At 50.2% G+C, this 15,750-nt stretch overlaps 1 protein-coding gene across 2 annotated transcripts in view; it reads right to left on the bottom strand.

The window, feature by feature from the left end:
* Positions 1-3,041: 3,041 nt before the first annotated feature.
* Positions 3,042-15,750, bottom strand: part of ALDH1A2 (aldehyde dehydrogenase 1 family member A2) — a 94,846-nt gene continuing 82,137 nt past the window's right edge. Inside the window, exons 9-13 of one of the 2 annotated variants that reach the window (XM_040620594.1) lie at positions 14,624-14,808; positions 13,077-13,241; positions 12,229-12,386; positions 11,833-11,907; positions 3,042-4,864 (exon numbers count right to left, since the gene is read on the bottom strand). In XM_040620594.1, the coding sequence (XP_040476528.1) occupies positions 4,792-4,864; positions 11,833-11,907; positions 12,229-12,386; positions 13,077-13,241; positions 14,624-14,808 (656 nt within the window). In that variant the 3' untranslated portion in view covers positions 3,042-4,791. Of the gene's footprint in view, positions 4,865-11,283; positions 11,734-11,832; positions 11,908-12,228; positions 12,387-13,076; positions 13,242-14,623; positions 14,809-15,750 lie in introns of those variants that run through there. The other variant, XM_040620595.1, reaches the window with a different exon arrangement.

Genomic DNA, 15,750 nt, shown 5'->3' with positions numbered 1-15,750 from the left:
GATTTACCCGAAGACACACAACTTGCAAAGGCACTGCAAGTGATTAGTGCTGATCCGTTTTCTTTCTTTCTTTTTTTTTTAATGTGAATGTGCTTTTATTTATTTTTTTGTGAATTTTTAAAAACATTTTTTATTATGTTATGTGAGTCACCATACAGTACATCCTTAGTTTTTGATGTAGTGTTCCATGATTCATTGTTTGCGTATAACACCCAGGGCTCCATGCAATACGTGCCCTCCTTACCAGCCATCGCCAGCCTATCCCAATACAAGGAACGTTATGGAGGGAGGGAAGGGAAGGAGACGGAGGGGAGGACGGTATTTCTTAGGGTCACGGGTAGGCAGGGCTGCCTCTACCCTGACCGGCTAACGGTGACCCCTGTGAACAGTGACAGGACTTGGTGGAACGTGTATTTTCCAGCCTCGTTCTGGCTGCATTAGTTTCCTACCTTTGTTTTCTTATTTTTTCGTCCCATTTTTAATTCATGTGATGTTGTTGTTTCTATTATTCCTGTTATAGTTTAAGCATTGTGATTGACTTTAAATATTTTGGGGATATTAGTCAACAGCAACAATAACAAAGCAACCTAGAAAAACTAAGAAGTGACTATATGAATACATGTCACTGGCAACGAGCATTTCCATTCTGCCCACTGCAGAGAATGCAGCCAATGCGGCAGAAAAGGGGCCTGGAGATTTTCCCCAGCAGTCCTGTGCTCCCTCCTCTCTGCATCTTCCCCAATTCTACCCACATTTTGACGCTTCCTCCGAGGCTGGCTTCCTCCTCCTGACCTCCGACAGCTAATCCAGCTCGAGTTTCTTCTAACTTAAGGCGGTGTGTCTTGACGGGGAGCTCACGTCCTCTCTTTCCCTAGGGCTCTGGAAATTCAAAATCCCCTAATGAAGGGCTCCTCAAGCCATCCCCGTCCTCTCAGCCTCTCGGTTGCCTGCCCTTCTTGAGCTCTCTGCCTTGGGATTCTCGGGTGTTCCCTTGACAGGATTTCCTCCCAGTTCTCTGTCTACCGCCTCCATTTCTTTGGCTCAGCTCCTCCTTCTGAGCCTGGCTTTTGTTTTTATTCTGTGCTCTCCGTATAGACAGCCATCACGCTTATGGTCTTGTCCCAGTCCAGTCACCTGAGCCAGGTTCCAATCTGTTATCTCCAGCTGCCTGTGGGTCTGTCCCGATATCCCGTCATCACCCCCAAAATTACATGTCCAAAGCCTGACGTCAAGATCTCGCCCTGAAACTCTGTTCCGTGTCTTTGGCTTCTTGGTCCCACTTCTGTGGCCGTGGCCCTGCCATTTCCTTCTCAGCCAGGCTTGAAGATGTACTCATTTACTTTTCATTCTTTCATACTCACTCACCGAGTCCCCACTGATTTGACTCCCTGCTCTCCATCCTGTGACCACGCCAGCATCGCACCAAACTCCTTCCGTCATCAGTCTGCTTCTCCTGCCATCCACTCCTCCGAACAACAGTAGGCTCTAAATGCTGCCTCGTCACTCTCCTGTCCCCAAACCCCTGGGGACCCCCCCCTACTTTTTATTACGGTACCAGGGAGCTGTGGCTGACCCCCTGGGGCCATCTGCACTGTAACGCTTGCCTGCAAGTGGTGCCTGTCCCATCTCATGATCACGTGCCCGCACCCCCCCTCACCTCCGGGCCTCTGCAGGTTACTCCTTCCCCGGAGGGCCTGCTTCCTGCTCCGTCGCCTGTTGGAATTACATTCACTCCTCAAGCCCGGTTCAAAACGTACCTCCTCTGCTAGCTTCTCAGGCTGCCCTCTTTTCTTGGGCATCTCCCTGTTTTACAGTATAGTCCAGTGTAGTCACTGTTCTTTCTGTTCCTTAGTTCCTACATGATAATATTCTTGCCCTTTATTTTCTAAAATGTCGTGGAAAAGCATGAGATCATCAGTATGAAGGCACTGAGGGTGTTTTGGAGGAAAAGGTAGAGCGGAAATCTTAGGGGTTAACAGTAAAAAAAAAAAAAAAAAAAAAAAAAAAAAGGACCACAAATACATCGTGGTGATGGCAAATGACCAAGCGTCTGTGTTAGCTTTATGAGTGACATTTGTAATGCCGTCATTGGCCTTCATGTCAGTACCATAAAGGGATGAGGTGTGAGGGCCTTTCTGCTTTGAAGGAGCGCCTATCTTACGCGGGGTTCCCGTGATCTGTAAGCTCCACAAGCCACCCGCCAGAGGACTTTTCCATGATTATGCCCATCTCATTCTCGTTTTCTTCCTGGTGGCGCAAGGTAACGGACAAGGGGTAGAATCGCAGGGAGCCCCCATCCGCTGCAGAGTGCGCCCCAGTACCCTGGGGACCGTGTGCCCCAGGCTCAATTTGTTCCTCCGAGGGACGAGGTGTCAGCGGGCAGAGAGCTGTGTGTCTCTCTCTGAGTCTGATTCCCTTTGTGGCCAACTCATCAGGTTTTGTTTTGTCTCACTGGGATCAGGACCTGGGAGGAGAACCCAAGCATTGGAAGGAGGGGGTGTGCCGGTCTGGAGGGTGGACACCGCTCCCCAGAAGCTCAACTCTGAGGCCGTGGAGAGAGCAAACGAGCTCTGGCCGGGAATACAGTCACCACTTACAACGTCCTTTCGCACCTGCGAAAATAGTGCATCAGGTTGTCGGCTTTGACTTCATCTCACCACGGTAAATAAAACAAAGCCCCTGCCAAGCGCCATCGGCAATGCGAGCTCCGTCGTGCAGCCCGCGACTCGGAGGACAAGGCCCCAAACCCTCTTTCACATTTTAGCTTTCATGGAGGCTATTTTGAATTAAAATAGTCGTTTCATAGATTTCGTACATGACTCTACTTGTTTGCCACGTGAAACTGTATGTGTACACAAATTTTAAATAGTGTCAGAAAACAAGGGGGTTGTTTACTGCATTCTGTAAAAATATTCTCCCGGACTTCTGCTCAGGAACCAGAGAAAACAACACAGCTGAGAAACCCAGCAGCTGAGAGAAGGACCCGCGTGTACTCGGTAGGACTCGAAGATTTATAAACACAGCCGCAAAATCCCAAGGCGTACACAATATAAATGCTTTATTGCTAGCACAGAGGTTTCTTTTTAAGTAAATTAAAAGACATAAATCTTCATTTCACGTTCTATATTGCAGTTGAAAGGTAACTAGCTGGTTAATGGGTATGCTCACTCGGACACACGCTAGAAGAGGAGAGCATGACACGGAAGAACTCAGAATCGTGGCGTCTCTCGAGGCATCGGGCCACTGAATGCACTGTCGTTCGTAAATAACAGCAAACGGAGGTTTCTTTTCAACATCATGAATAGACGAGACTCATAAATAGAAAACCGGTGTGGTTACAAAGTGGAAACCATTACATACAGAAGGCTATATACGCGTTGCCATATCCCATGTACTCTAGGTTACGTCTGGTACTTTTAAATAAATGATCTTCATCTAGACTGGATTGGATTCAGCAACTGGAGAAAGGGAAGGAGGAAAGGAAGCCGACATGTCCGTCAGCTGGTGGATGCGCTGGAAAGCAGAAGAAGAAGTGTGTGGCTGGAGGAGAGGGAGAGGGGCTGTGTTGTGCCTCCCCCTGGGGAGGCCCGTCGGGAGGCCGGGAGGGAAAACCACGTGTGGACGAGCCACTGGGCGTGGTGGCGGGGCCCTGGTGGAGCGTGGCAATCGTGGCACCCTGCAAGTCTGCAAAAGGAAACGGAACCTCCAGGTTTGGCCGGATTTTCCAAGGTTACTGCCAGTGCATTTAGGGCACGATAGGCCAAAGTGACATCCAGAGTACTGGGAGGAGTGGTGCTGGTGCAGTGGGGGCTGGGGGGCAGAAGCCACTGTGGAGTCCAACTGCAGAGATAATTCCCTTCGTAAGAACTGCCAGCCAGTATTGGAAATGAACTTATTTCTGCAAGGCCCCCAGCATTACCTTGTACCAAATTCTTGAGCCGACTCAATTTGTTTTAGGGTTGTTAAGAGAAGCTTTGGAAAAAGATCTTATCAGTCTATGAAAAACAATGCCCCCCCAGCCTTATTCCAGAATTACCCAGAAGGAAGGACACACACACCCCCACACACCCTAAAACCAAACAGCAAGCTCAGAAGCTGTGAATCACATGTGATGATCTCTGGGTTTGCATCTTCCTGATCTTTCACTTGTGTCTTTTATAGACGTAAGAAAGCCAGACTAGGTCAGGAACACCCGAGTTCCTAGCTCTCGGTACATCTGTAGTGTACCAGCTCCTGGCAGTTTCGGTCTGGTCTGGCTCTAACTAAAACCATTTCATGTTTTGCTTTGAAGAAGTGGATAACATGAAATGGTAATTTGGCTGCAAAACCTTGGAAAATTGTTCCCGGCCCAAACATCTGCCCCAAATGAGCTCAGCTGAGATCTCCCTGGAGGGGTGGGAGGGGTTGGGGGGTGAGGAGGGAGAGAGCCTGGAAGGGGGAAAATGGAGACAATGGAAGGATGACCTTTCCTCAGGAGGAAAGTTCCTTGTGACAAAAGGCATCAACCCATCGCTCCAGAAAGAGAGACTGGATGCACCCGACAGCGACTCCTCTGGCCTTCATCCCACTTCCCCCAATATTTGGTATCATTAAGGTGATCCTTCACAGAGTGCCAGGAAACCATGCCCACACGGTCTGCTTTCGTTATGACTGGCCCGGCCTACAGTGTCATTATTTAAATCTTTAAATAAGGACCGAGTATGGACTTTGGATTCCTGAGAGCCCGGCCCCCCAGGGAAAGCAGACAGGGAGGGTCCTGTGGGCTGGCCTCCACCTTCCTCCTTGGCCTTCTTAGGAGTTCTTCTGAGGGATCTTTACTGTCACCGTCTTCACCTCGGAGTACTCTCGCAAGCCGAACTCCCCCCTGAAAGGCAGAAATAAGCAGAGTCAGACACCAGAGGCCCAGGCAGCCTGGCTGAGTGACGGCAAGAGTCCCGAGAAGGGGCCATTTAGCACCTGCTAGCAGCAGGCCCTGGGGTTTCCATGTAGAAATGTCTACCGAGTGGACAGCCCAGCCCTCCTCTGAGGAGCACAGAGAGCCGTCATGTCATGAGCAGTGGCTGTTTCTTAAAGGCAAAGGCTGATCTGTCTTCACAATAGGGCACAGGAAGGGGCGGCATCCCCACCGACTCAGAGAAACAGGCATGTATGTGCTAGCCTGGACCAGCAGTCACACAGACCCTGAACCATGCCCCTGGGTGGGCACCGCGGACAGCCGCTGGCCCAGGCCCAGGCCCCTGCGTCTCTACACAGGCAGCAATGGCTCTGGAAGACAATGGTGTGCTTTCCTCCTCTAAAACCCACGCCTGCCACCCGACACCCCCTGTTGTGTCTGTGTTATAGTCGCTCTCCTAGACATCGTGTCTACTTTAGCTGAAAGAAAAGCCTGAGATTTTCAGGCTGGGATCCCCTGGATGTCCTAAATTCCTTTCAACTGGTCCTTAGACTTAACAAACACAGGTGGGTCCCCAAACGCCTAGGCAGCGAAGAGCACAGATCACCAGCAACGCCTTAAAAACAATCCTGATGCATGCTGCCCAGAGTCAGGGGAAAGGGGGAGGAGATCAAAGCAACTGACCACAAAGGAAGTGGCAAGTAAGCTGGCCCCCCAAGACTCGGGGTAAACATTTATGGGGTGGGGGCTGGGTCCCCTGTCTCTGCAGGCCCAGGAGACACGCCCTTCTCCGCCCTCTGCACACACAGGACGGGTCTCCAACCGCTGCCCTCAGGGGGCCGGGGTGCGGCCAAGCCTGGCTCCTGCCAGGCTCCTTTCCCTCCCCTCTCCTGAGGCTTTCCCTGGCTCTCTCAGTAGGAGGAGCTGCGAACCCGCGTAGCGCCCCCAGCATCAGGCTCCAACAGCTCTGGGGGAAGGAAGGGAGAGAGGGAGGGCTTTTTCCCATCCCCTTCCCCAGTTCCCCCCAGGGGATCTACCACCCTGCCAGGAAAAAATAAAAGAACGCTTAGAGATTTATCGGATTAAGTAAATATTTATAAAGGCAGCCTTTTGAAAACAGTCCCGTGCGGGGCGCCTGGGCGGCACAGTCGGTTAACCAGACAACGCTTGGTTTTGGGTACGCTCGTGATCTGGGTCATGAGTTCGAGCCCCGTGTCGGGCTCTACACTCAGTGTGGAGTCTGCTTGGGAATCTCTCTCCCTCTGCCCCTCCCCTGCTCAATCTCTCTAAAAATAAATCTTTAAAAAAGACCCAGGACAGTCATGTATAAAAGATATGATGTTACAGTAACTGGGCTTTACGGTCAAGACCTGCTGTAAGCGATACATCCCGCTTCCTTCCAGGAACCCCATGCCCTGCACAAGGCTCCAATCACTTCGCCAGCAGCAGCTTTGAGCGCCAAGGTCACCTGAGTTGTCATGCCCACGCCCTCCCGCCAGGACATCAGAGGTAGCCAAGGAGAGACCAGGGCATGTGTGTTCTCTTATCTGTGTTGCCCATCTTGCTTACCGGAACAAGAATAAATTTGGGACTGTCCCACTCAGTAGAAGATTCTCTCATTAGCTCCTTCCAGGCCCTGAGTCTTTATTACCAGCTCAGCTCTGGCTCTTCCTGGAATTTTTCCTGCCCTTGGGCAATTCTGAAAGTGTCTCTTCATCACGGACATCATCTGCCTCCTGTTTGAAGTGAGGTTACTCCCTTCTCGTTTCCTGGCTTGTGCACGCACATGGGGCAGACCCTGAACCGTCTCCTCCCGCTCAGATCTCTAAGTCGCTTGTGAGAAGTGGAAGGAAGCCGACGGAGTCAGAAGCGTGGTGATGTGGTTGTTTTCGAGTGTGATTATTGGGGTCCCCTGATCTTTGGGTGCATCATGCGATGGAAAATCGCCCTGGGCGGGAGGACTTCCTCCCCTGCATCCCCGGCAGCCATGTGCCACCACGGCCCACACAGCCTGCTCTGAGGATGAGGAGCGGCCTCAAATCTGCCACAGAAACCACCCCGGGGCTGGGCGTCAGCAGGCAGGCCCACGTAGCTCTGCCATTGACTGGCTGTAGGACTCCAGGCGAGCCACCCCCATCCTCCTGGTGCCCGGTCATCTCTCAGGCCTCAGGAAACATAGGATCGTCCTTGGACCTTGCTTTCGTTGCGGATTCCTGACCATCCCCACCAAAGACTCCGCCTCAGTAGGTCTGGAGAGAAGCCCAGGAGATTGTGATGGTGGTTATTTGGGGCCACCCTTGGAGAAGCGCTGCTGGAAAGTCTCTGAGGGCCCCAAATTTAGATCTTCTGCTATTTCACCATCTCATTCCAGGGGCTTTCTCTCCAGCCTGACTTAATCCAGTTAAATCCCACAATTACGGGAGAACCGCACTAGGGTGCAAAGCAGACACGCCGCTCCCGCTGCACCCCGATCTCTCTGTACGGTCGCCTGCAGAGCTCCACAGGGCGTCAGGGCAGACGCACACTCAGACGCCTGTGTTCCTGCTTCTGAGCCAGACTGGTTACGTTCCCTACCATGAACCAAACCCGGTGTATCTAACAGAGATGTTAGATTTCGGTGCCTCTCAGCCAGTGATTGTAGAAAATCACTCAAAACAGATGGATTTCTGTGTAGGGTGTGTACTTCCCTCCTCTTTTCTTTGCCTTACAGCAACATTTCTCAGAGCAGGGTGTCTCCAGAGCACCTGCGCCGGAGTCATTCCAGAAGCCTGTTAACAAAGCAGATCCTCAGCCTTAGCCCACATTTACTAAAGCCAGACCTCTGAGAGTGGGTGCCCGGACAGGCATGCTTGGCAAGCCCTTCTGCCAGACCGCAGGTGACTTTCTGTGCACAGGCACGCGCTGCACACACACACGGGCACACAGGCACTCTCTGCGCGTACGCACGGGCACACAGGCACTCATGCACATACACATGGGCACACACGTATGCTCTGCATGTACATATGAGCACAGATGCATGCATGTGCGTGCAAACTTGGGAAGCCCTTATTTAGGATATTCTAATAATGCTTCTCATCTTCGAAGCCTGTGTTTTTAAAATGTTTTTAAAATGGTGAGGTTCACAGCTTTCTTTCCATGTGCTCAGTCTGTGACATTTATTTTATAGCTTGTCTCAGGGAAACTAAATAAGGAGTAAGGGAGGGGACGGGAGGAGTGAAACAGGGGGAACTGGCTGCAGGGCAGGACTGAGGTGAGCCGTCCCCCTCTCTGACCCTGGGACTCAGAGGCCAGCCCGTCGGGCAACCTGTAGAGGGCAGCCCTCCACAGCGCTCTGTGGGAGAGACCTCCGGGGCTCTCACAACGCGCCTTGGAGCTTGTTTCCAAAAAGTGCTGCTTCTCTTCCCTGTGCCTCTTAGAGGTGGGCAAAGGGGTACCAGGGACCAGAGCCACATGGAGTTTGCAAAGCCAGGAGATAATACTGTCTAGAGGAAGGTAAGGGGAGTTTCTGGGATTGCAGTAAGTGAGAAGACTGGGGGACCAGGATAAGGCAGATTCTCGTATTTGAAGCCTCTGAGACCACTTGAGGTCATTTAAGGAAGAAAAAACATGTTTGGGGAGCAAGAAGGGACAAAGAATCATATAATTTAGACAAGATGAAGTGAGTCTCATCAAAGAGCACTGTTCCCTAATTATTTTTTAACTGCACTGCGAAGGCCAATCACTATAGCACCGACGAGACAAGCGGAGAAAGGCTGCTTTTCAGTCTCTTGGGCCACTGTTCTCCGTGTGGTTCTGACACAGCCAAACTGTCTCCTGGACCGTCTTTCCAGGCAAGGAGAAGGTTTCTAATGGGAACAGACTGGACCTGGACAATGTCACAAGCCCGAATCCTGTCCTCGCTGAGGGTCCAGGGCGAGCCTGGGACAAGCTCCATCAACCAGTAATTATTTATTCTATTTTATGCCCATGATTCACCCTCTTAATGACCTGTAACAAAACAGTCGGCGTGAGCAGCGTTCCCAGAGCCAGTGATTGTCCCAACATACCAGAGACCAGGACGGCACACAGAAGCAAGACACAGAATATCAAGTTAAATGCATCCTGAAAGGTGGGAGCAGGAAGTTAAGGCCGTGTGCAAGTTAGGACGAGATAGCTGGAGTACATGAAGACTTTATAAAAGCTGAAAATAATACTAATACCTGAACAAATAGGATCCAGACTGGTTTTGGGTTCGGGCGGGGAAGCAAGTGGGAAGTACTAAAGGCCAGAAGCAAGACTCAAGCCAGAGTGATCTCCCCCTGGCATTCCCGGGGACAGAACGGAGGTTGATGGTACGAGCCGAAATTCAGGAAACGTTCTGCCCCACTTCCAGAGTAAGACATTTATTAGGACAAAGAAGGATCGCCTACAGAACACTCATCTACTTGACCTCTCATGACGATAGCAGCTAACACTTCTGGAGGTTTGCCAGACACTGCTGGATATCTGGAACAGTGAATCCTGCCATGTTATCCTCACAGCAACCTTTTAGGGTAGGTACTATAATTATTCCCATTTTAGAGATGAGGAAACAGAGGCTTAGTGACATTAAGTTAATTTGTCCAAGGTTGCATAGGTATTAAGTGGTAGGGCCAGTGGTAGAAGCCATGTGATTCTAGAAACTCTGCTCTTAGCCTCACCGCTATGCTCAATTTACCGTTTAATGGCTAAGAGCTAGAAATTACCAGCTAAAGTATCTGAAACATGTAAATCCTCTGCACTGGTCTTATGGGTTCGCTGTACTTTGTCCCAAACACCATACCTATTTCTCCCACAATGCCTCTACTCACTCTTTCTCCACTCCTACCTTGCTTTGCCCACCAACCCTGCAAATTATTCCCCTCTCTCCATCTACCCAAATAAATGTTCCTCTCCTTTAAAGGCCAATTCAAATCCCTATATTTGATCTTCCCTAAAGGTTTTCCAGGCTTACTACAGCTCACAATGATCTCCCCCATCCCTGAACTCCTCTACGGCATATCTTCTCTGGAATTCTTCTAATTTTTAATGTTGTGTATTTCATTTATCCAGCAAGATCTCAAGTGCTCTGATGAGCCACATCTTCCCCCACAGGGCAAGCACTCAATAGTTTAGCAGACCACGAACTGGCACTGGCTCACAGAAGGGTACATTCAGTAATGGCAGAGGGAATGGACATAAGGATGTTTCCTCTTGAAAGTCACAGGATTTAAGAAACATGGAACCAGCTCCCTTCAAGAGTAGGAAAAACGGTTTGTTTAGGTTTTTTTTTTAAGACTGAGTGAGTGTGAGTGGGGGCTGGCGGGAGGGAGAGCAAAGGGAGCGGGAGAGAGAAAAAATCTCAAGCAGACTCCATGCTCGGTGAGAAACCCAATGCAGGGCTCGATCTCACGACCCTGAGATCATGACCTGAACTGAAATCAAGAGTAGGATGCTTAACCGACTGAACCACCCAGGCGCCCCGGGGGGGGGGATGTTTGTTCTTTTTTTTTTATGACGACGGGGTGGTGGGGGGAGTGTCAGTTCAGGAACGCCTGGCTACCATTCACTCTGAATGCCACTCAAAAAATCCATTTATATAGGAAGGCAGGAAATAACGTCCCCTTGAGTGTAGTTTTCCTCTGCTACAGTCCCATTTTTCCTGCCTTTTGCCTCTCAAGAGGACTCTTCCCAGCTCCGATCCCGTCTCTGAAGAGTCCCTGCGCCTGGCCTCCCTGCTTCTTTAGCTGGATAGCGTGGGAGTCACCGAAACCTATATTCAAACCCCACATCTGTCCCTTACTGGCTGTGCAACCTGGGTCAGCTGCTTAGCTAGCGTAAGCCCCAGCTCCCCACCTGAACCACATGGGATGTGATGAGAAGGGTATCTATCCCTTATCATCGTGAAAATCGAATGAGACGACGCTAGGAAAGCAGCTAACATAAAGCCATACACAGAGGGGGCATCTGATGAATGACGGCCATCGCTGTTACTGTAAAATCCTCGTGACGGCTCTTCTTCCTCTAGTCTTCGCCAGCACAGCCTCTACTTGCCAGAAACCTCAGCCTTAAAACCTCTGGTGTCTCCTCAGCTCCCAGAGAACATCTAAGCCCTTTGAGACTGGGTTTAAAACAACCTTTCCGCTTGTGTCTTCGGCAAGCCCCCTCCAGCCATCCTATGCCCAAACCCTGCGGTCCCAGCCTCAGAGAACCTACAGGGGCCGAGCCGGTGACGGAGGTGAGGGGCTGGGTGTGTGTAAAAACGAATGGCTACCATCATTCTGGCCCCAGAAGCAACGGGAACAGTGGGGAATAAGGCGAGTTCTAGAGCTCACAGCTGCAGCAATTTTGCTACGGGGGAATGAAAATAAGCAAGACATCAAGATTTTACGCAAAGCCTCTTCATTTTGGAACGTCAGTTAAGGATTTTAAAATGTTGCGAGGCGAAGCAAAACATTTCTGCAGGCCAGCTTTGTCCTTGGGTGACAGTTGGTGACGTCTGTCTTAAACACCCCAAACTCCCTGATGTTTGTTGTGCCTTTGTCCCTGCTATTCCCTCTACGTGGAAGGACTGGCCCTGAAAAACTGAAACGTTATTTGCTGTGTGAAGTCTTCTCTGACCCCAGCAGGCAAAATCAACGGATTGTTTCCTCTGGACTCGGAAGATGTTTGGCCCACTTCTATGAAGAAAGCAGCTCTGATTTCATGAGATAGATGGTACATTAATTTTTATCCATTCCCACGTAAGGGAAGAGAGTTGTGTTTGATTCATCTTTGTGCCAGGGAGTACAGGGTTTTGTTTATAGAAGTAAGGGCTCAACAAAGTGGTTGTTTAATGCCTGGACAGAAAGAGAATTAAACAAGTGTGGGCATAATCCTCTAGGCTCATATTTGCAATCCCTGTTTCTCTGCGGGCACCAGCAACTTTGGACACTTACATTTCTCTCCCATTTCCAGACATCTTGAATCCCCCGAAGGGGCTCTGGGCATTTAAGGCATTGTAACAATTGATCCTAAGAGAAGAAAACATAGTACCGTTAGTGTGAATTCCTCTTGCACAGAAGTAGTCCCATTGGCATAGTATTTCTCTTAATGTTTTATTTTTCGATTCCCTTTTTTGCATATGAAATATTTATAAGTTAAAATTCACTTTGCTCTCCTGACCTAGCCAGTAAGGAGTGTACATCCCTTCTCAGGAGAAGGCTGCTTGCCTTCCGTCCTCCCCATCCCCCAGAGGATATGCTTATGTCACCCACTTTCCAGAGATTATGAGGCCCCTACACCGCCAGTGGTGTGCATTATGGCCAGAACCAGGAGGCTGACTCTCATCTTACCAGACGGTCCCAGCTTGCATTGCAGAAGACACCGTGAGGGCCTTGTTGATGTCATTAGTGAAGACGGCTGCTACAAGTCCGAAGTCTGAGTTATTGGCTCTTTCGATAACTTCATCCATAGTCTTAAACCTCAGAATTTCCTGGACAGGGCCAAAGATCTGCAACAAAACAGTCTGAGCCAACACGGGGCCGTTGCTCTGCCATCCCCTGACCTGCTTTCCACATTCCAAAGCAAGTGTGCTCCGCCTTCATCATTTAAGGGACATTTAAGTTTAGCAACACAGAACTGTAAAATATCCCAAACTTTGCCAGAACAGGATTACATGAGTCTAACTTTGTTGTTCATTTAACACCCCCTCTCCTCCACCCTCCCTGGCATCCCCGGATTCCAGTGTCTGTACCAACGCTGCCTTCTCCATGATTCCCCAGCCACTGCTCCAGAACTCAGACTGGTGCTCCAGACTGTGGCCGATGTGCTCCCGGTCCCTCTCCCGCACAAATGTGGGGTGGCTTGGATGCTTGCTCCTTCCTGGCGAACAGCTTAGTAACCCGCCTTTGAAGGAACTGGCCTGTGGCTACCGTATTACTAAGGCCAGTGGTCGGCTATCACGACTGTCCTTTCGGCTGGTCACAACTGTGGTCGAGGAGCGCGTCTCCCGCCTCCACCTGGCTTACTTGCCTTCTGATTCAACATTCCCTTGAAAGCGGGATTTTCACAGCCATGTGTGTTGCTGTTACGCAATGTGTATCAGATATAAAGAGCCGGAACTAGACCATCATGTACAAGAAATGCTCTGGAAACCATCCCGAGGAAGGCGTGGCTTCCGTTAGAGCCCCATGTTTGATACCTCCTCCTTGGCAATGCGCATGTCGTCGGTGACGTTGGAAAACACCGTGGGCTCGATGAAAAACCCCTTTCGGCCCAGCCCTTTGCCTCCACATTCCAGCTTGGCGCCCTCGGCCACGCCACTCTGGATGAGCTCCAGGATCTTGTTGTACTGTTTCTTATCAATCTACGAGAGAAATTTCCTAATGACTCCGTGTACAGTCTTCTAGGGAAAGAGGAAGAAGCGTGTACTCAAGGATCTCTCGCTTGCGATTTTTCCAAAGCTCCATTTTATCGAGTCATGACATATGGAGCTGCTGCCATTTAGCCACTTTTCCCCTGGAAAAAATGGTGATTTTGTATGGTTCAGGCAATTATATCGAGAATTCCAATAGACGCCCTGCACTGATGAGGACAGCGCCGAATCAGAAGCACCGGATGCAGATTTAGGCAATGTTTCTAAACGATGAGAAACCGCCTAATTGATTATTCAGGTTTCTAAATGGGGAAGAACTGACCACTATAACCAAACGAAGAGTTCAGCAAGTTGTACTGATACTAAAAAGATGAAAACGATAGGGTGCTTCAAATCCTACGGGGGTGTATTTTTAATGGAGCGCCTATTACACCTTTAGAGGAGAGGGGTAAGCATGAAGAGCAAGGACTAGCTTCCTGCGCCATAAAAGATGGTTAGTCTTGCCTCCCCCCAAGTTATAGTCATCACTCAGTTACGATGGTAAATGCAAAAATCTAAATTCACTTGAGTTTGGATTACTCGGCTAGAACATCAGTCATCTTTCAAATGGTCCCCACACCTAGGAGATGCTGTTTCTTATCGGGAAGACCTATGCATCAGAGATCCGGAGGCAATCTGATCCAAACAGCCTTTAGAAGCTCCCAGACTCTATCTACAGTTTAAGATTCAACCAGAATTCTACCTGGAAATATGGCCTGATGACTGTGGAGAACCCGCAGAGCCAAATAGTGTGGACTGCAGGGACTTGCATGGCCTCCCCACCGCACCGCATGAAGCACGCAGTCAGAGATGACCGTACGGCAGAGGGGCACGTGGACAGCCCTCTATTTCCTACACATACACAAGCCACAAGTGTCCTCCCTGACGTAGGTCAGGCTGGCAGAGAGATTCTTTAGTCACTGATGAAAGGATGAAGAGCTTCTGAGAAAGGGAGACACCCACTCTCCTTGACTGTGGCCTTTGTAGGGATGTCTTGAAGGCCAGTGGCTAGAACTGGGCCTGGGTTCTCGGGCCAACCTCCATCTTCTCATGCACAGTTCTTTCTTTAGAGCTAAGATACTCCCACTTTCCCCCAGAGTTCAGAGTATCCTTGAGGCCACCTTAATCCCTTAATGTTTCAGAGAGAAAAATGTAGAAAGGGAAAAGGAACCGTGAGGAATAAGCAATGTCTAACCAGCTGTATTTCTAGGCATGAGGAGAGGAGGAAGAGGAAGGAGGGAGCGGGAAAAGGATGCTGTCTCTGGGGTCCCACTAGAGTGTCCGGTGCTCACCAGGGATTAAGAAAAGCAAGGGAATGTTTCTGATTTCTCTACCTGGGGTCCCTGCTCAGTGGTGGGATCAAAGGGACTGCCCACGATGCGCCTCTTGGCCCGCTCCACGCTTCTCCTCACGAACTCCTCATAGATGGACTCCTCCACAAAGATGCGGGAGCCGGCGGTGCAGCACTGGCCTTGGTTGAAGAACACTCCCTGGTGGGCCTGCTCCACAGCGTAGTCCACTGCAGGGGGAGACAGCCACGGCCTCAGCTCGGTTCCCCCGCGGCGGGCCCGGCTGCGGAGCCACCTCCCCGCCCTCTGCCAGAGCCCCGCAGAATGCCACCCTCAGCGCACCGCGTGTGGGCAAGCGGGCAGCACAGGGGAAAGCACTGGATTGAGAACACAGCCTAGTTCAAGTTCTAACTAGATCCTGACGGGACTTGCTACGTGACCTTGAACTTGGACAGCTTCACTTCTTTGAGTCTCCTCCTTCTTCTGTAAAAAGGGGGCCTGGACCACACACCATCTAGGACAGGAGTCTCAAACCCCAATATGCCAAGGAGCCAGGCAGATAATGTAGTGGTAGGAGTCTGCTGGCCGGGAAAACAATCTGATGGAGACTCAGGAGGAAAGCCACTGCATTTGGCTGTTGCTATGCGTGAATGTAAGCCCCTGATTACCAGACTTCTGATTTTAAGAAAAAACAGAAATCAGGATTTTTAATGTGCAGTTTTTATTTTTTAAAGTGCTGTGTGACGTTTAGACAGGTAAACGTATGTACGTCCTGCACTGGGTCTAGGGACTGCCAACCTTGGAGCTGTGTGTTTAATTAGTACTATGGTGAATTAAACTGTAACAGAAATGGATCTTCTTGAAAGACACCAAGTTTCCTCCACATTTACTGGAATCGCAGAGCAGCACGTAACTTTCAGCTCAGAGCTTGTACTTCAGATAGGACTAGCAAAGCTGGTGTGTGCTGGCTGCTAGATGACTGACTGAATCAGCCCCTAGTCAATCAATCAATCAATCAATCGTGTCAATGGAGGGCCTACTCCCCAAGAGAAATTTAGGTTTGACGGCTCTAATCCGTCTGACAACCAGCATGAAGCTGATGCTGAACTCGTCACAGACTCCAAGCTGGGGCTGACAGGCGAGCAGTCTGCTTTCTGTTTCCTAACCTCTCC

Source organism: Ursus maritimus, unplaced genomic scaffold (assembly GCF_017311325.1).
Source record: "Ursus maritimus isolate PB19 unplaced genomic scaffold, ASM1731132v1 scaffold_35, whole genome shotgun sequence".
In the NCBI taxonomy this organism is placed as follows: domain Eukaryota; kingdom Metazoa; phylum Chordata; class Mammalia; order Carnivora; family Ursidae; genus Ursus; species Ursus maritimus.
This window is presented reverse-complemented; position numbering and strand designations above follow the sequence as displayed.